The following is a 21279-nucleotide window of genomic DNA, read 5'->3' as shown; positions in this document are numbered from 1 at the left end:
AGCCACTGAGGTATTACATTGACTCTGAGGTTTTCAATTTCACATTTTTGTGGAGAGGAGAAGTATGTTTTTGAATTAAAACCCTTGATCTCCTTCATTTGTTGCACGTTGATTTTCCTTATAGAACTGTTTCAGAGCATGGTAACTAGATTTCTTCCCATGCAACTAAACCAGGAGATGTGCTTTAGCAGCACTCTGATTTACTCTGACTGCTAATAGTCACATAGTCTCAGAGACCAGGCAAGAGCTAATCTAAAATAAGATTTCACAAATACATATGGCATGGACATCAGTTTCTCATTTCCAGTTATTCTGCCTCTTAGATCAATTTCTATTGCACAGAAACATTTGTTAATGTGCACACCCTCAGTATACTATTGATTTAGAAGTATGCAACGTCATGGAGTCTCACTTCAGGTCCAGCAAACTAAGCATGCAGACCTTCACAGATTTGGTTTCTACCCTCTTTGAGAAACTCTTCTTTCACTTTTACCATGATAACTTGGACACCAAGACCTGCTGTTTGTATCTCTACTGGAAACTTAGTAAAACTGTATGCAAATGGTCTGCATACTTAAATGCAGTATCTTCTGGTCTCTGAAGAGCCCAAGTATATACAGTCTCACAGATAAATGTATTAACAAACCAAGTATAAGGATACTTGGATGACTTTGAAGTGGAATATTGTAATAAAATCAAGCTGGAGCTAGTTGTATGTTCAGAATTATTCAGCTATTAATGCTATAGGTAACTAAACTACTGTGTTTGTGTTCATGTGGAAAAGCAAGTAAATGTGAATGAAAGTTTGTGTATTTTTTCTTAAAATGTTCTAGAAATCAGTTCAGGCCTATTTATTTGCTATCTAAACACAGAAAAAGAGATCACTTCCAGGAACAGACATTTCCCCCTGCTAGTCCATGACGTTGAAATGCTGTAATGATATATTTCTGTTGCCCAGTTTGCAAATAATTTCTAGCTTGAGAGCAACTTGTATGATTCAACCTTGTGTAATCACTAAAGATTAATAGGTTATGGATGTAGAATGATTTTGTTTTACTTTGTAGTTGTGTAAAACAAAAGCATATCCATTCAACTGGTATAGTCAAAAGCATATCCAGTCAACTAGATACGCTATTCTATCCAGAATGCTGTGTGAGTTTCCATTAGTACTTTTCCCCAGAATTCTAGGAAATCAAGATAGGTTCTGAACTTGATAAACATATTTTGGCTATTACAGAAGAAAAAAAATCAGAAATTTTGTGATTTCATAATTCTCTCCTTCTTTAAAGACTTTCTTCTTTCTTCTTATTTTAAAAGAATCTTAGTGCTTGTATAACTCATTGATGTGAGAGAAAAGAAACAGTTAGTGAAAGGCAGCAACTGACATAAGCAGGTGACTGGTCATTTTAACATGAATGGAATGCCATTGTATCCAAAAATTTGCCACAGTGATTTTCTAATACAACTGTATGTCTCCCCCAAGGAACATCTGATAATAGCAATTTAGTATCAAATAGTGGCAAAGTGCTCTCTTTCTACCTAAAGGAACCCTTAGATTCGCAAATTTTAGCTCAACCTCCTACCCTGCCTCTCAAACTCTCATTCCGTGGAATGTAGCACTTCAGAAGCTTAACTTGTTCACTATCTCACACAAGCGCACTCAGCATTTGATAAGATATCCCCATACGATCCTTTTGCCCATCTCTTGCCTGATTTGCTGAGCACCGAGGAAAGGCAGCTTGTGAAAGCTGCAGGTTAGAATACCTTGCCAAAAGAAAAAAAAAAAAAGGGAAAGAGGGTACTTTTGCCTTCTAACTACTCCTTTCAAAGTTAGCGTCATTCAGGCTTGTCTGCACAACACACAAATCACAATTCTGGATACATTTGTATAATTTAGATGCAGCATAACTTTTTGTGGTTGAGCTAAGCGTCGTTAAGGATTTAGATAGAGAATTACATATTAGTGCTCTCCTGCTATTTTAAATGTTAAGAAGTCCAAAAACAAAAAAAGTAATCAGCTACAAAAGATAAGGGTCTAATTTCTCTGGACACCAGAGGAGAGATATGAACATCAGACCCATACCTTCCATTCTTCCTTTACTAGCTTACTATGAAAGTTCCTGTCAAGAAAGTTTTGCGGTGAAAGAATTTTGTCACTCCAGTCAGGAAATAAAAATGACATTTTTCCTCCAACTGGAGTCTCTGCTTATTCAGAGTACAACTAGCATTTCATATGCTTTCCAACTATATTTCAGAGATTACATTTTGAGCTTTCTGTTTTCTTAGTTAATGCTTTATAAAGAGCTGTAAAGCATGTCTGTATGCACTGAATACCACTTTGTAAGTTTTGTCTTTTTTTTTTCCTAGTTTAAAAAAAGGATTATTAAATTGGTGAACAAAATTGTATTTTTGTTTCAAAATATCTCCATTTTGTTTTTCTAGACAGTTCTATAAAATATGTCTGTTGAGAATGCAAATTTTTATGCATTACTTTTCATAGTTTTCTATACTATTAAATCTCAAATGGATCAATGTTGAACCAAAAATTTAAAAGAAATTATAAAAAGGTGAAGTTTAATAAATGCAGGCATTCTTTTCCTAACTAAAGGAATTCTTAGTACTGTCTGAAACCACTAAAAAGTGAACAAAAAATGATTTAATTTCACAACTCAAGAAGTTAAATAGGCACTTCTAATAAAATTCATATTTATGAAAAACATTGTCTTCCAGATTATCTGAAATTATGACTACCTCACATTGTAATACTCTCAAAAGCAGTTCAGAAACATCTACTGTGACTATTAATTTCTTAAGTAGAATTTTTTGGGAATACTCTTCTTATCAGAGAATCACAGAATTGTTAGGGTTGGAAGGGTCATCGAGAGGTCATCTAGTCTCACCTCTAAACTATCTCAGCACTAAAACTTCAGCATGGAAGGTTTCACTCATTTTGCAGCTGTCAATTAACACATCTGGAAGTCTTTTACTGACTGAAAAATATTCTTATTTTCTTTTAATTTACATAAAGATGACTTTCATAAACCTTAGAGCAGACTACAGAGATCTCAATGTAACTGAGTTTTTCATACTACAGAAGAAATAATTTCAGATGTAAATTTTGGTTCTTGAGCAAAATTTTGTGGAAAAGTTTCATTGAAGGCAAGGAATAGACACCTTCTTTCATCTGTCCCAGAGTAGTACATAAAGCATAAATAGTATGTTTATTTTGTGTCACAGTGAAAACTGTGATCTAATATCTGCCAAAAAAATTAACTAAACTTTTCTCTACTTACTTGTCAGTGACTTGAAAAAGAAAAACCATAAATGTCCTACAGTTTTTACAACTAGATTCAGTTCAAGTTGTAGGGAAAATACCAGCTCAGATCTTGAGGAGATAAAAAAGAACCCTCTGCTGAAACTAAGCAAAATAATGGAGATTAAAAATAATGCCACTTAGCATGAGAACTGTTGCAGAGAGACAGTAACTTTGAAAGATTTTTAAATGATAATGTAAAACTCAGAAGAAATATTCCGAGTGCAGCCTCCTTAGAAATTCACAGAATAACATCAACAAGTTCAGTTATGTATAGACTCCACAGCTATATGTCAAAAAATGTGCCAATTACAGAACTAATAAAAGTGACAGAAGTATCTCCATCATTTGACACAAAGAATGTATCCTGTGGAAGTAGTAATAGAATTAGTCTTCCTGAAATTGCAGACAATAAAATGCTTTCAGAATGCAACAAATACAAACAAATCAATAGGAGACAAAAGATAATAGAGATAATAAATATGAAATGAAAATATAATGTATACCTACAACAGAATGTCTGTAAGGATATCCAGACATTCTGTTGGATCCAGAGGCAAATCCAGGTTTATTCACACACGACAGAAGCCTTGTGGAATAGATATTTTAAAGATTTGCCTAAGTACAACCAGTAAAGTATTTTATTTATAAAACATAAGCATCAATTCTTTATTTTACTTGTAAAACTTCATTGGTTTACCATAATCCACTCTGTTTTACAAAATACAGATTATTCAAATCATTCTTTGGAAAACAGTAACATGTATGATGCAGTTGAATAGTAATACCAGACTCTGATTACTGCAGAATTATGACAAATATTTATGTAAGAGTGGTCAATATTGAGAAAATGAAAATAAAAAAAGAAAACTTTTATGAATATAATACAAATAAAAAATATTACATCAGCTACATTTGATTTTGAAGATAATATTGATCTCTCTTCCACTATCTTTCCTCCTATGTAGAAAATAAAATGCCTCTAAATGTGAAGGAAATAATAAATTAAAATGGTTTCCATTAAAGACAAAGAAAACCAAAGAAAGAGAAAGATGGTGTTATGCATTTTTGGAAACAGTTGGTAAAGGAAATGAATTACTCATTAAGACAGCCCGTGGTGTAATGGGTGATAACTGAGATAAAAGCTTAGATGATACTGAAATGAACTGCAACTCTAGCAGTAAAGCTTTGTGCCACAATGAATTATCAAAGACACTTGAAGAGGTTTTGTACAGAGCCAAAATATTCTTACTGGAAGCTCTATGCATTCACTGTAGTAATTCACACAAACATGTATTGTTTGCATTGTCCTGGATTTATGATATTACTCACATAAATGCTGCACTTTTGTTCTTGTAAAAAATTATGTTGGCAATTCTTCTATTAGAGGAATGTTATAAACTAACTTCAATACCAGAGAAGTATTAAATAAAGAAAACTGCATAATGCAGCACCTCATAGAATAAGAATATCTGAACTATATAACAGGGAAAACCAAAGATTGGTATATTTTTGAACTTCAGTTCACTTTATAAGAAAATTGATAAATAAAAATATGTCTAAAATAATCTAGGGAACTACTGTTCCTTTGTGTTTAATTCTGTGAATAGTATAGACTGCTTATGTAGACATAAGAGAATGCCTTAAAATGTGCAGTCGAATGAGGATATATGAATACATGTTTTTTTTTCTAGAATGGAAACTACAGTTTTCCAAAGAATATATGTTAAAGCATTCAAGATTAACAGTGACTCTTCTCTTATAACCAGCATGTGTGTGTGCATACTGTTTTCTGACTGTGAATGCCACAGGTAACATATGGGTTGGATTTCATGTCTTCTCATCTCTTCTAAACTCCAATATATTTAACATACATTCCATGATGTGATGATAACTTTGACAAACAGTATGTGGCATTTGCACTTGTTAAAAGACTGTTGAATAGAACAGTTTGTTTTCCTTACCCATTTCAGACATCTCTGGCACAGTAACAATGTATGGTCCATCTGTAAATTTTGGTGCATTGTCGTTGATATCCTGCACTTTGATAATGAACTCAGATTCAGGCTCAAGTGGCTTGTTTGTCCGTCTATCAATAGCTTGGGCATGAAGCACATAGTGTGTCTTCTGCTCTCGATCTAGGCTTTTGGTTGAATGGATGTCTCCAGTTGTGTCATCAATAATAAATATAGTCCCTGCCCCTTCTCCAGTAAGAATGTATTTGACTGATCCATCACCTTTGTCAGAATTGGAATGCAGCTGTAGAATAAAAACACATAAAATCATATAAATTTAATTGAATATTTCATAAGCTAAAAAAACTATAATATTACTGTCAGCACCCTTCTATTTTTTTTTTTCACCTCTCCAAATTCTTGCCACAATTCTTCATATACTCTTTTTGGCAACACAGACACTTTGTTGAGGGTAATTTTCCACCCAGCGTAGTTAATTTCTTAAACTGGGATTCCTTGGGTTATGCATCCATTCTAGAAAACTTCCCTAAGTCAAGAATATTCTAGTAACTGTGATGGTTTTTGTTTTACTTGGTTTTGGTTTTAGTCCTTCTCGTTGTTATTTTTCAGCACTAATTGCTGTCCTAATCACTTAACTGGCTGCATTCCCACTGAGGATTGTCCACTGCAATGATGGCAATGCAGTCCCACCTACATTTTCCTCTGTGGCCCCAAGAACAACATCATTTACTGTGAAAGGAAACTGCACACTGTGCCAGTGGCAGATGTCCATCCAGGATTACTCTATCCCACAACAAAACATTGGCATTTTCTTTGGATTTTCTTTGTTTATTTTTAGCTAGAAAGTTATCTAATTTGCTTGTATTTAAATTATTTATAGTAAATGATGAAGTTTGACAGACACTTTCAGCATTTTCATTGTTCATAATACCTTGTGCTATGAGATATACATTAAATTTATTATACTCTTCCTTTAGTACAGTGAACTTTTTAATCTGTTGGGGGAGTGGGGGTGGGTGGAAGGAAAACCTAGTAAGTAGATTGCTAAGTTAAAAGATAACATGAAATGGCTTCCCACTGCCTCACTGTTCCTAACCTGACTTTGAAGATTTGCCTGTTTATAACAAAAATGAACATGTGTTCTTTGATAAGAAAGGGTGATTTTTATATAAACTGAGAAGTTTTGTAAATTTGCCTTTTTTTTTTCCTTTGAAACAACTTTAAGAACATAATGTATTTATTGAGGAGCATAAGAACAAAGTGTTAATGCTGAAATGAACAGCCTCAGGTATTGTGCAGTTATACTGTGATGTGAAATCAGAAGAGAAACTTTCTTATTTTAAGAAGACATATATTTTTATCCTTATCCTACTGCCCTGAATATTTTTTAATATCTGCAGTGTGTCATTACAAAATTTTGATACAGAACCTGAGCAAAGCAGAAAGAGAATGACAGATATTTTTAATTCATAGGATGCAATGTGTTTCCTGTTTTCAATCTCAGTTCAAAAACCATAGAGGGTTGAACAGAAAGAAAATAAAACTTGTATGGTAGAAAAGATTTTTTTTTTTTTTTTTTTTTTTTTTTTTTTTTTTTTTTTTTTTTTTTTACTTTACTAGATATAGAGGTGATATAGAGGTGATGGTATTTTCTCACACACTAGGTGTATCTTTTTTTTCTGGGTCTTTGTCTTGCTTTTAAAACTTCCTTGCTATTTGTAAAAGGAGTAAGCATATGGTGCTTGATGTGATTTTTCATCTTTTCTACTAAATTAATGAAATTATGGTGTTGCACATATTTTATATCTTTTATGTGATGGGGCTTGGAAGGGGAAAATTTAATAAATTGAAGTTTTTCAACTCATATAAATTTCAGCACAACTTCAGTCAATGCACTATACACTTATCTGAGTCATGTGAAGATCTGACCGAATAACCAACACAAAACTGGGTCACTACTGTGGACCCCTTTTTTTTTTTTTTTCTTAACCAGACAAAGAAAGAAATAGTAGTGCTTTTATAGGACAGCAGAAAAGTCTTACACATTTCATTTACAGTAGTCACTGGCAAAATTAATCGCTTCCTATCCTTAGAATAACACTGTATTAACAAAGGAAAAATTCACTTTATATAAAACACCAAGAATCCAAACTTCCTACAGTCAAAATGTTATTTGAAGTGATTTATTTCTAAAAAACAAGAGTAGTGGGTATTCTGGTATTCTAGACTAGGTTTACTGATACTTTAATTTCTCAGAACCAATTAGAATTGTAGGATCCTTTTGGGATAAAATGAGCCCTCAATGCTAGTGTTTGCAAATGCCAACAGCAAAATGACAAATTTTATGAGCTTATAAGGAGCTCAAAAGTAATCCAAACTGAAGGAAATCTGAAGGCTTCCTATTTTACTTCTCTCCTTTTACCTCTACAGGAGTATATGTAACAGTATATTCAGGTATACCAAATAGTGATCCCAGCAAAAATCACTGCATCAATAACTGGAATTATGAACACATGAATCAATCAAAATTGCTAGGTAAGAAATACACAGAATAAGGAATTGCTGTAGAATATAAAACGTAAGGTTCTCCAAAACAGCAAATATCAACATAGGCATGCCATTCCTATACCATACTGCAGAAAGGCACATTAACAAATTCAGTATGATGGCAGAAAATGCATGGACCATTTTGAAAATTAATAACATTAGCTATTTTTTTATTGTGAAGAAATAACTCTTTGTACTTTTCATCAGTGAAGAAAATACAGATTTATTTTGAGTCAGAGGGTTTTTACATCTAAAAGTAAGAAAAGTTAGGAAACATAAAAGATACTCAGCTGCTTTCATGGTCAACAAGTTATATGTTATTCCTGCTAAATATTGTATTACTCAATAAGCTTCAACTGAAAAATACGGGCAAGAGTATCATCCGAAGAAAACTATCTGCGTATTAATAATAACTGAAATCCTTACATTTACAACTGGGTATTTTAAACTGCAGTTATAAGGCAAAAACTGAAAAGAAGTAAAAGCTAAAAGAAGCTCCTGCTTCCTTACTTCTACATATGTCTTATATTGTTTGAAATATAACACTTTGATTTATGCATTTTAACTTCTAATGCTGAATTTTAAACTCACAGAGGAGGCTTTTACATAGCAAAATGGCATTTTCTTTGTCAGTTGTTTATATTTCAGTTTTCCTGCAAAGTAAAGATTAAAGAACTGTTTGTCTTCTTTAATTCTTCCATCTTACTACAAATTGGTCCAAGTAGAAAAATATCAAGGCTTCTCTCAAATGCTTATTTGCAATATGTGTTGTGCTGAGAGAGCCCCTGGGAATCCCTACTTCAGACAATGTTTACTAGATTAACTAGAGATTTATGTCCCTAAGCATGGTGCACTTCTCTCTTTTCTCTTTGTACTACGAAATCATCTCACAACAAGAGGTTTACTCCACAAAAACACTTCCAATTAGAATAAATATGATTCACCTCTTTGGTTACAAATATATGGTTTGGGAGGGTGTATTTCTGCAGTCCTGCCTATAATAGGTTCTAAAAAATATTGAGGGAGCAAGATCTAGTTGAACAGTGGTGGCCTTTCGCTCTGCTGGGGACTGCTATAGCTATTTCACTTTCAGATTAATTTGGCACAGAGGAGAATGTCACTAAGCAATGCAAATGCAAGCCAACCCATGTTTTGTTGAGACCTAACTCGTGTGACCTGGGAAAGTCTTTTCAAACCAGATCCCTAGAAAGGATGTGGCCCAGTCATGACCCACCTGGGGGAGTCTCCAGTGTCCCAGTCCCAGGGAGCTTCCTCACTCCGCTGATCTCTGACAGCAACGCTTCCAATTCTCCAAACTGCAGTCAGTGCAGACTTCTGAATTCCCTGAGGAAATGTGGACTCTATTCTAAGTGATGGGCTGGCTGGTTTGGTTATGCTTCTAATAAGAATATATTTGTTTAATATTCTAAATCTGTCCACAACCAGAAGCTGCCAGAAAGTATTCAACTTTCAGCCCCTTTGGTCATGATTCCTGTCTTTACTTCTCTGCTTTTTTTAGGAAAAGAAGAAGCTGAAAATAATAGCAAATGCACATATCTGGAATATTCCCTTTGTCAACCCAGTGGCCTACACTTCTTGACATATTTAATAGCAAGTTGCATCCGGGAAGATTTATGATAGTTCCTCAGTCTTTAACTATCCCATATCAGCAGTCTATTACTGATTTTGCAGAACAGTAATCAAAGTGTCCCTGTTTTGCTATGACTTCAACATTTTTCTTCCATCAGTCCATTTAAAAGATCATTTTCTTTTAGAATTCCTGCAGAAACTAGAGAAGGGCTACATTAATCAAAGGCATGATTTGCAGATACATGCAAATATTTCAGTTAGTGAGTATTCTTTATATTCGTATATTAATTTTGATACTATGAATCTTTAAATACTTTTTTGATGCACTAGCATATTAACTGCTGCAAAATGAATTTACAGATTGAAGGCTAATTACCCACCTAGTAAAGTGTTGTTACTGTTTGTAACTGAAAAATGATCAAGTGACTAAAGACTAATCACAACGTCAAATATCAGGTGGCTACTGCTTAGTCACTGGCCTTATTGACTACTAATCAACTTTATACATCTGCCTTGTTTTAGCTGATGCTTAGCCATTTCATACATCCAAATACTTAAACATACCTACTTGTCAAGCAACTGACCACACACAGGCAGAAACTACTGGACAATGGGGAAAAACCACACCAACAGGTACTACAAAACCAAAGCTCAATCCAAAAATTGAGAAGAAATCCTACTCCTGGGAATGCGGAATGTTAACAACTCACAGTGATCACCATGCTCCCCTGCACTTGTCTCAGGAAAACAAGCTGCAACCAGGAAACCATGCATGACCAGAAGAGAAAAAAGCCTGGATAAGAGGAGCAAATGAAAAGCAGAAGAGTTGTCTGTTAGTGATTTAACTGCATGACTGCTTCCTCCTGTTTGCTTTAGTTGAAAAATCTGCCTTCTTGGAGTGTAGTGTAGATGGCATTTTAAGTGGACTGCTTATAACTTTTACAGTATTTTTAATTGGACTACCAATAAATTCTTGATATATGATCTGGATACATCTTGTTCCAGAAACAAAAAATATTATGAAAAGATTATGTGAACTAAATTCAAATCCAAGGCTGATTTGAAAAAAATCTAGAACTGTTGCACTAACCTAGTGAATTTAATCAGAGTAGAAGTGGCTATGCACATAAACACTTACCTTTGAAATAACTGCGGGTAATTAAAAATTATTGTTGTAAAATAAAAATAATTTGTACAGGATTCCAAAAGCAAAGCCTGAGTTATGGTAGTGACATTACCATTATGTCTTGAATAAATATTGTGTTCTGTTCAGAGAGCACCACATTCTTTCAAGGAAAGCAGCAGAATCTCCCCTTCTTTATTTTGTTGTCACTGTCAATCAGTTTAATTTGACAAGAGGGACCCAGCGTGACAGTACTGCAGTAAAGTCCACCAATGAGTGTCCAGCCCAGAGGAATGACAAAATTAGCTCAACATGAGGTATGAGCTTTAGCAAAACTTAGAGGAAAGTACTATTACTTTGTTTTTGTTACAAAGAACGGTTTATTGCCTCACTAAAAACATCAAAACATTGAGAGATATATAAAGAATTAATGGCAGAGCACTAACACACTTAGTAAAAATGTTTTAATCTTCCCTCTAATATGAACTGCAATCATACTGACTTCCTTTGATGTTTATGTAGACAAAACATTTAATTTAAAAGTAATGTTAAAGTAATGTATTAGTAGCAAAAACTGCATTTAAAATTTTTCTTGATGGTGCACACCGCAAAAGCAGAGTCTAGCTGATACTGCTGAAATGTTCATTGTGTCTATGCAGTAAAAACATTGTCAGATTTGCTGCTGACTTGCTTCCCTTGGTCTGAGCTATAATATATATTTTAATGAAAGACACTGCTCTGGGCAATGTCACACATTTTGATGGAATTTTCAGAGGGAATCATTAGCCCAGGAGATAAGTGTACTATCCATAGCAGTGTCCACAAATTGACAAAAAGTTATTCCACACCCTTGTCAAACAGAGGAAGAAAATAGAAAACCACAATTTCCCCCATCTGCTGAATGAGTTTTCTGAGATAGAAGAAAAATAATTGGATTGCAATCATCCAGGAAAAACACAACTGAAACAATATTAACTTCACAATATAACACTATAGCACATAAGCATCTGTTCTTGCAGGATGTTTCTGCTTGCAAGCGGCTTCTCTGAAGTCTGCTCCTTTGCTGCAGCCATTAGGGAGACTGCAATGGCAGAAGTATGCAGATGCATAAGCAATCACCTCTGAAACAACATCAGACGTACTAAAGCAGCCATAAGTGTTCAACATTAACTTCTATTTTCTCTCTAAATAAAAGAACTCCAGGGAATGAAAAAGGAAAAAAAGAAAAGTAATTCAAAAACACAATAAATTTTTATATATAAAAAACCTGTCATTTTGTTTTCAAAGAACACGATATATTTTTAACAAAAATAGAATCCCAAATTGTTCTTTTAGTGTACTATATGTCCATACTATGCATCTTCTATATGGAAGAAAAATAATTACAGTCTAGTGAAGTTTTTATCTGAGCTCTCTTCACAACAGTAAACTTTCATTTCAGACATCTTTTACTTGGGCAAATGCTGTGATGGGCATAGAAACTATTCTATTTTTCCCAGGAACTAGGTTTTACATAGTATATGGGTTTTAGAGGTTTTTAAGAGTTTCACAGATTTGAACAGAAGCAAATTACTAAGAAATAAGAAAAAAAAATCATATTTGGTCTCCAGTTTTCAGTACCTCTTCACAATTACTGTCACTAAATCTCACTTTAAAATCAATAAATACATAATCATGGTGATAACTTAGATTCCTAGATCCATTCAGGAGGACCGTAAATTTGACAGTTTGAATCCAAGTGCCTTGATGATACATTGCTACTCAAATAAGCCTTGATCACGCATCATCATTGTAAGAAGAATGTTTTGCTTATATTTGTGTTACCAAATCATAATAAGGTGATGATATGACAGCATAATGCACTTCTAAATTTCTCACCATTCCTACAGATGGGTATAAGCACTAATGGGACATAGAAGCTTTTCAGTTGATGGAAGTACTCTTGGGCACAGGTCCTGCAGATACCTCTCACTTACTTAGACCACTGAAGCTCTTCTTTGTCTATAAATGCCTCAGCATTCAGCTACACAGTCATGGATGCATTAAACCTCAAAGATGCCAAAAGCAGTCCTAGGTACCAATATCATAACTTGCATTACCTGCTCAAGTCAGCCTGCTTTCACATGAAAGGATGTTTGCTTAAGACATTGAAGAGGTCAAGGTCAGAAAAACAGTAAGTGCATATATTTTCTGACCCAAGAGATGCAAGAGTTCGGGGCTTGGAAGGTCACTGATGCAGTGAAAAGCTATTCTTCACTGAAAAACACTGCACATTTGTGGCAAAAATGGAGTAAAAGCATGTGTAAAAACAGTGTGTTTCCACACACTGTTTCTGCAGACTTTCTACAGGTGATTTTGACTTTCATTTCTGGTGCTTCTTTGATCAAGCTACTCTCATTGCACTTTTTTTTTTTTTTTTTTCATTTGTACAAAGAGAAAAATCAAATTCTTTTTTTCCATTTCCGGTACAGAAGGCAAAAAAGGGAAAAAATCCTCGGTAATAGGGTCTTCTAAAAAGAAAAGATGTATATCTTTTACTGAACAGGAATGTCAACCTAAGGATTATTTAGGATTTTTCAATATGTGAAAAAGCTATTAGTTCTCTAAAACCCTGATCAATTAATTTTGTACTATATGTGATCTCTATGCATAGAGCTTCTCCTGATATTGAGAGTGATAGAAATAGCTCCCTGCAGCACATAGCTGTAAGCGTAATAGTACTCAAACTCTTTTTGAAAGAACCATTTATTTGTTTTCTTGTTTGTTTGACAGTGCTACAGCTAATGCTGTTTACTCTATGAAAGATCTGAAGACAGCACATTAATTTTTAAGTTCTGGGAAAACAACTCTGCTGTGTACTCATGTGATAGTCTAAATTACTTTTTGCTTCGCTCTTCCTAAGAAAAACTGTGAAGGAAAAAATAAATGTGTGATTTTATGATGTAGTATTTGTGAGCCATGTAAAATCAGCTAGAGGAATTTTTTTTTGCCAGGGACCTGATTACTTACCAAATTACAGATTTTGATTAGGGAAAAAATATTATGTGGAAAAGATCAAGGAGAGATAATTAATTTACCAGCTTCCTTTTATCCCATCCTTCTATAAAACATTCACACATTTTTGAGTTTGATGTCTTTGAAGTTAATTTGCTGAGAAATTTTTAAGATTGTGTAAAGAAAACAGGTTAGCTACTGTCCAATGGCTTCTATTTCAGGTAAAAAAGTTATTTCATTCTGAAGAAACTGAAAAGAATGCACTATCATGTGTCATCAAGGACTTCACATTGTTTAAAAAGGATTTAATCTCCAAATTTTTGTGAACTCCCTATCAAAGCATAATAATGTATTTTCCAGGTAAAAAAAAAAAATACATGCTTTTTTATTATTGAGAAGATTTTTTCTTTTGGTCACTTTATTTGTTAAGACTTTTTGTTATATACTTTTGAAATATTAGGAAGTAATATAACATCAAATATCAGAATACTAATTTATTGGGGTATTGATTCACTGCTTATTCAGTATTAAACCCTTAAAATCATGTTCTGGTTCTGCATCTGGAATGTGATTTCATCTCTTTCATGTGGTCTACAGCTTTTCTTCTTGCTGGCTGAAATTTATATTCATAAAAAAACTGCTTCTGTATAGAGTTTCCATTACAACTCTCACATCTCTCACATGTGATCCCTGTCACATCTCTCTTCTGCATCTCTCTTAGAAGAGAGTACAATTTTTTTTTCTGTTTACAGACATTTTCCTTCTTCCTTTATGGTAGAACTCTTCTTGTTTGCTAGAAACAAAAAGTACTACATGATACAGGAAAAAATCTCCACAACATCATGTTGAGGGAATGTTTCCATAAATTTGAAAGATCACCTGTGCTTCAAAATCCATTGATAATGAAAAATCCCAGCTCTGCTACTTTAAACATCTTTGTTGTGTAAGTCAGAAGGTTCATGTTCAGAGCAGAAGCTTACTACCAGCCCTCTCCACAAGTATGTCATGCAATGACTGTGATCCTGGCTTTACAAAGATGTCTATACTTTAACAAGTAGGAATAAAAAAATAGAAACATATCAATACCAGTGAATGGGAATGCAAACAACTTTCCTTAACTTTACCGTGCTTTCTGTGGGCTGTTAGAAAAACTTTTTGGATCCCATATGTATGCAAACTGGAGAAATTTATGAATCTTTTCTGTTTATTTCCCTACTTCACAAGCATTCCCAAGAATAAATACAATTTCTGAGCTCAAGGTTTTTAAATCAGGTAATTCTTACCCATCAGCACATTTTTTTTCGAAGTGCTACTTCTTCTGTCTTTCTAGATTTACCATGACCCACTGCAGTCCATAAAAACCTGAAGTGCCACTAATGCAAGTTTTTGATTTTAAGACATAGTAAACCCCTCATTTTCACATTTACTTCAGTGCAACTTCCAGACTAGTAAAATGTAAGTTCTGAAAACATTAATAAAACAGTTTTACATCACAATTAATGACTGATTGGTGTTTTGAAACAGCACTCGTGTAGAGGCCTGGTGTAATGTGTAAGGTTTTGCTGCATTTTGCACCTGAAAATATACTTGCAAGTGCTGCATGATATTTTTTCAGCACAGTATGCACAATTTCCATATTTTCATGGACAACTGCCATTCTTCATTGTGACTGACAACACACAGTCTAACAATGAGAATAAGAAAATATGCTGGACTTTTGAAATAGCAACCAAAGAGACCAAGCCATCCAAATTTTTAGAGACTCACAGTTAAATTTGTAATATACTTAATTTGTTCTGTGTTTAATCCATAAAATAAATGTTTTTAAAAACAGCGGTAGTATATTTTTCTATAATGGAATGTAAAAGAAATATCTGCAGATGACATCATTGTGTAAAATTGTGTAACATTTGGTGTTCTAGTATTGCTCTAGTAAAAGCAATAACATTTACATTAACATTGTCCCAAATGTTAAAAAACATGGAAAGTGTGCAAAAGAATTTATCTTACATAGCTTTAGATAAATGGATATTTTATAATGAAATAATACCTTGTTCTCAAAGTTGGACTTTTCTCACTGAAAAATACTTATGTTCTTTGCTGTCTACTGTAATGTCACATATGCTTCATGCTTGAACTTTTTTCATTTTTCCGTAGGACAGGTATATCTGGACCTTGGAATTATCTTGAATTTAACACAAGAAAAATCTAGTTGAGAACTACTTTCTTTCAGTTACCCTATGAAAGTGTTTAATAGAAAGCATTTCAACAAAGCAAGACAGAGGCTTATTGATTTACTAAAATGAACAGTAATATAATCTACATGTTACTTTTAACATAAAATCTATGTTTCTGATTAATAAAGAACTATGCTATATTCACTATCATCTAATTCCAATAGGTAGCACCAATATTCTCTTTCTGTGCGTGTAAAGAATCCCAGACATGATGTTTCATTTACTGCTATCACTTACTAAAGTAAGGGATGAAATCTGCTAAAATAAAATATATTAAAAGTCAGAACCATATTATTCACACTTCAAGGCAATATATTCCTCTCCTTAGTGTTTTTTATAGGTATGCTGATACATCAATATAGATGTAATTTATCATGAACATTTCAATTATTTATCTTTACAGAGATGCTCTGACACCTTCTCCCTTCTCAAAAAATACTCAGGCAGAATAGGATTACAATCGCTAAAGCTGTTGGCTGCCTAGAAACTGTTAGGTACAAATGATTCTTTAAAACAATTTGTGTAAAATAACAGGGAAAGTAATATAAAAATAGTTCATTCTGGGACGCCATTAAAATGACCATTAATAGATATATTACTACACATTCTTGCTAGCAGTACAAGAGAGTGTCAATACAGAGCACATGTAGTCTTCTTCGGATGCATAGCTTCTTCATTAATACATTTTCCATAACAGACTGTTTTCTTTACATTTAAGCACCTCAGGAGGAAGTGTCTATATGTCCCAACAGAAGATCTAGGGGTATGATTCTGATGTTCCAGTGTCTTTTTCTTCCTAACCTAATACTGTGAAGTCAAAAAATATTTATTCTTTTTCAGGAAAAAATGAAAATAATAAAAACATATTGCTTGATATTTCAAACACCCACTGAATGCAAGTTTTCACTTAGTCATCCTAAAGTGAGTAAATATTACTCATATTGCTAAAATCCTATTTTTTCCATGTAAGGAATAATCTAGCAGGTTTCTATGTTCAGTGGTGCTATATAGTCTTAACAAAAGAATCCAGGGCAACAAAGATGACTACTATTTAGGCAGCAGAAATAAAAATCCTATTTTGGCAAGAGGTCAATTTCTTTTTCCCCTCTTAAAAGATAATTTTAAAATCACATAATCAAGTGGAAATATGTTCCTTTTGACCCAAACAATGTTGTGCTCTTAGAACTAAATAAAACCCAGACAAATGTTGGAAATGTAGTAAATATCACATTCTCTGAAGGCATGCTCAAGAAAACTCTGGATAAAACCAGGAATGACTCCTGCTTCCCACCTCTTATGGTAATATAAATAAATTTTTTGTTCAGACACAAATTCATATCTTGAAGAATTTCACATATGCTTGAGAGGAGCAAATACAGAATAAGTATTCAACATCACAACAATTCTGACAGTAGGAGTAAAACAAGAAATATTGTATCAAAACAGTTCCTCTGTAAATGCCAATGAAGTATATTTTGTCTTTCCTAGGAAGGATAAATTCCTGACTTCATCTAACTTGTAGAGAAAAAAAAAATCTACATTCCGAAGAACAGACACTTATAATTTCCCTTAGAGATTAGTAACACTAGAAATGAAGTAGTTTTACTTTAGAGCAACTTTTTCATCTATCTGGCTCACAACTAATTCCAAAAGAAATTTTACTAAAAATGTTGCATATGTCTTCTATGACACGTCATAATGTGTAGGAGATTGGCTTCAAAACTACGTTTTCTTTCATTACTTAATGCCTGACTTTTTGTACAATGCATAAAATCGGAAAAAAAATTATGCATTTTAAATATTTTTTTTATATAATCATCAAATGGTTGCACTTTAAAAAAAAGTCATACTAAGAACTTATTCATACAAATATCCTGTGGTCTGAATTTCAAAGGTCCTTTTGGCTTACATACAGGAGAAGAGCTACTTTCTTTTTAGACCCAGGTTTAGATTCAAATTGCGTGAAAATAAACAAAAAGAGATAATATATCCAGCTCTGAAGATGAGGCCTATTGAGCCAACCAGTGATGATCCTTCAGCTTCTAACAACATCTGCAGACATCACATAGTTATAATACCACTTAGGCAATACCTAGTACAAGTCTCCAAAGCTTTAATTCACACCAGGTCATGAATGACAGGGTAAATGGTTCTCAAAACATTAGATGTTTATTATTAAATTAATTGCTTGCTCGGGCTCAGCTATCTGTGTAAGGTCAGGGCAGGAGCAGTGAGCATTCAGGCAAGCTGCAGAGTACTCGGTGGTGCAGGAGATCAAAGGGATAACCTTTCTGAAGACTTCCGATTTTTCAGAGCAGATTTAATTTGTGGGTTTTTTTTTTGTTTTTGTTTTTGTTTTTTTTTAATTTTATAAACTGGAGGTGGATTGTTGTATTGAACCTTTAGTCCAAAGAGGGAAATTCCACTCCTCAGCCCAGAAGATCACATCCTTATCTGATCAAGCTCTTTTCCTCGGGCTATCTTACATCCCTCTATCTTTCAAAATGTTCCACCATGCCTCTTCACTTTCCCTCTTTACACTAAGTTCTTGTATGCATCCTAGCCTGTAATACTCTTCTTTGCATGCTCCATGTGCACTGCAGTTCCTACAATCCCACCTCCTGCAGCATTCACACTGAATGCACTGATAGACTGTCATGTCAAGGACATACGAAAATTTAAACATAAGATTTTGGCACTTAAATTTTTTGCTGAATGATATGGAGAATTTTGGAAGGATGACTGGGTGCAAAACTCTGCAGCAAATAGAGGGTTACAGAAACATATGTATATTTTCAAATAGAAAAAAATCCAAACCAAAGCTGTTTGTTTAAGAATTAGGGTGGCCAATGTGGAATTTTCATTAGAGTAAGTAATTCAAAGTTAAGGAGCCCTCTGTTTCAGGACCATGTGTGTTTCAGCCTTTCCTAAACAAATCCAAAGGCTCCATAGACAGGCAAAAAAATGCATTTTCAGTTAAAAAACACAACCTGCCCCTTCCCACCAAAATATCCACATTTAGTTCTGTGATGACAGGTGTACACATATTTTTATATACAGCACATATACAAGCTCAGTGAAGTTGAGAAAGACAGCTTGGATATACAAGTATTTTAGAATACTTCACTCCCATTTTGTGGTTTTTTTTTTTTTTTTTTTGGAATGGAGAATTAAGACAATTTCCACAATTCTACATAAATTTCTAATATAAAAAAGAAAGCTTCCAGCAGTCATCTTAAAGCTTACGATATGGCTGTGACAGCAGCTCTGCAGAAAGACATCAAAGACACATTTGGTAAAGCATGAGTTTGCCTGCCATTTATTTCCTCTCTGGAAGTGGTGCTTTCAGTACCATGCTGTTATTCAAATTAGCATGTGAGGGGAATAGTTGCTTGCAAAATTCTGAAAATGCTCAAGGACAAGTGAAGTCTTGTAAAAGCATAATTTAATTAATGATAACAATCCAGAAAGTGGTTTCACAGCCCACAGTTTGGATTAGTACACCTAATTTCTGATTAATTCCATTTATATCTTCCAAAAATAATGTTGTTGCTTTACTTCTGTCTGTGCAGTTTTACCTCTTACACCGCATGCACATTGTGCTTTATTTTGTGAGTTTTTAAATTTTTTTCCTTCTTTCCTTTTCAAGTTCCATTTGATCTTAAAACTTGTTCCAGAGAAAATTGTAGGCCTGTGAAATAGAAACAAATTTGTACCCAATATTAAATCAGTAAATTTCTTTCTAGTAAATATGAATTTTTCCCACTTTCTCCTGACCCACTGCAAGCACAGATTACTGTATATGAATGCATCTAACAAAAGATTTCTCAGCTGGCCTTCAATGTCAGTTCCAGTATGTATTTAGTAAGCAATACAAGATTTTTTTTCAGAGTAGTCTGATAATGAAAAATATTAATTCTGGACAATCTCTCCAATGATAATGACAATATTGACAATAAAAATATTATTCTTTATGGCAGAGGAACACTTTTTTTCACAGCTCTGTTCCCCTGACTCACGCAAAAGGAGGAGAGAGGTGATATTTCAAAACCTTGGCTGCTAAGGTATCCGGGCTAGATTATCAGAAATATTCCCTACTAACCAAGTATTTAAAATAACTGTTTTTTGGACACTCTTATATAGGACTTCTTCAAGGACCCTCTGCATGGAAGAGGCACCTCTCTGTGCAAAGGCGCATTGGCTCAGGGAGTCCAGGAAAAAAAAAAAAACAGTGGGCCCTGGAATGTCCAGCATTAATGTTACCACACCAGAGAATCTTGTCACATTTTCTGATGTCCTAATAATAACTATACACCTAAAAATCATGTTAAGACAGATAAAAGTTTCAATCTGATTAGTTCTGGATATGATTTCATTTTAGTTTGCAAAGATTCTACTTATTCCCCTAAAACATCCCCAACTTGATAATGTAGTTTCAATAGTTAATATACAAGTAACTGTGGCTTATGGACAATTGCCTTAGACATAACAAACAATAACAACAAAAAAAAATCACAAAAAAACCCCCAAACAACCACCAAAAGAAGCAAAAACCACCAAACAATAATCCCAGAACAGAACAAAAAACAGAAAAAACCCAGCAGAACCCCACACCCCCCAAAAATCCCCACAAACACACACACAAAAATGAAAGCATGAGAGAAAATAAATGAAAAAAATAATAAAGAAATTAACAAGATGATGCAAAAGATTACTGATTAAATGAGACAGAGTAGACAAAACTCTGTTAGAAAAGGTGTAGTCATAGCTGGACCCATAGCAGACTATCATGATCTTTTGATGTTTCTTCCTGACTTAAAATTCTGTGGCTTTCTAATTTTTAGAAAGCATTTTGGCTATTTCATGTATAAATCATCTCCTTTCAATCTGTTATGCTTCTTTGATTAGGGAAAGGTAAAAGTTCAATTCCATGGATAAATTAGACTCTAACTTTTAAAGGTAGCATTTATAAAGGGTAGAAAAAGGGTCTATTTTTTTTTCAGGGAATCATTATTTCATTACACATCAGCAACACATAATTTATCTTGCAGACAGGAGTGCTGAAATACTACCACAACATATTTTCATGAATCAAACAAAATCTGAAAAAAACCCCAAGCATAGAAACAAGGCAGGTAATTTCTATTTCAAATTTCTAAAGAGGTGTAAGGCTTGAAAATAACAGATTTATTAATTTTCTTATATTTCTTGAAATAGCTATTTATATTTATGTTTAGGGTTAGCCCATATAAATAAATAGGGGCTTAAATACAAAAATAATGAGTGATCATACCACTAATATTAGAGAATGTATATATATATATATATATATATATATATATATAACAGGCAATATTTTGTTGTACTTTGAAAACACACAATACAAGGTCATCAGAAGAAATGAATAATTTCTGTAAAAGACAACAGAAGTTTTTATTGAGGTGACAGTTATGGAGGAACTTTTAAATAAAATACTACATTTTGAACTCATAGAGTTAC

General features: G+C 33.6%; 1 protein-coding gene across 2 annotated transcripts in view; it reads right to left on the bottom strand.

Annotated features, from left to right (window-relative positions):
• The window catches only part of CDH18 (cadherin 18), a 160238-nt gene that overhangs the window by 121607 nt on the left and 17352 nt on the right, over positions 1-21279 (bottom strand). For both annotated transcript variants that reach the window (XM_053973873.1, XM_053973881.1), the window contains exon 2: positions 5278-5572. In XM_053973873.1, coding sequence (XP_053829848.1) covers positions 5278-5572 — 295 coding nt within the window. The remainder of the gene's footprint in view (positions 1-5277; positions 5573-21279) is intronic.

This window comes from Vidua macroura, chromosome 1 (assembly GCF_024509145.1).
Source record: "Vidua macroura isolate BioBank_ID:100142 chromosome 1, ASM2450914v1, whole genome shotgun sequence".
Classification (NCBI taxonomy): domain Eukaryota; kingdom Metazoa; phylum Chordata; class Aves; order Passeriformes; family Viduidae; genus Vidua; species Vidua macroura.
This window is presented reverse-complemented; position numbering and strand designations above follow the sequence as displayed.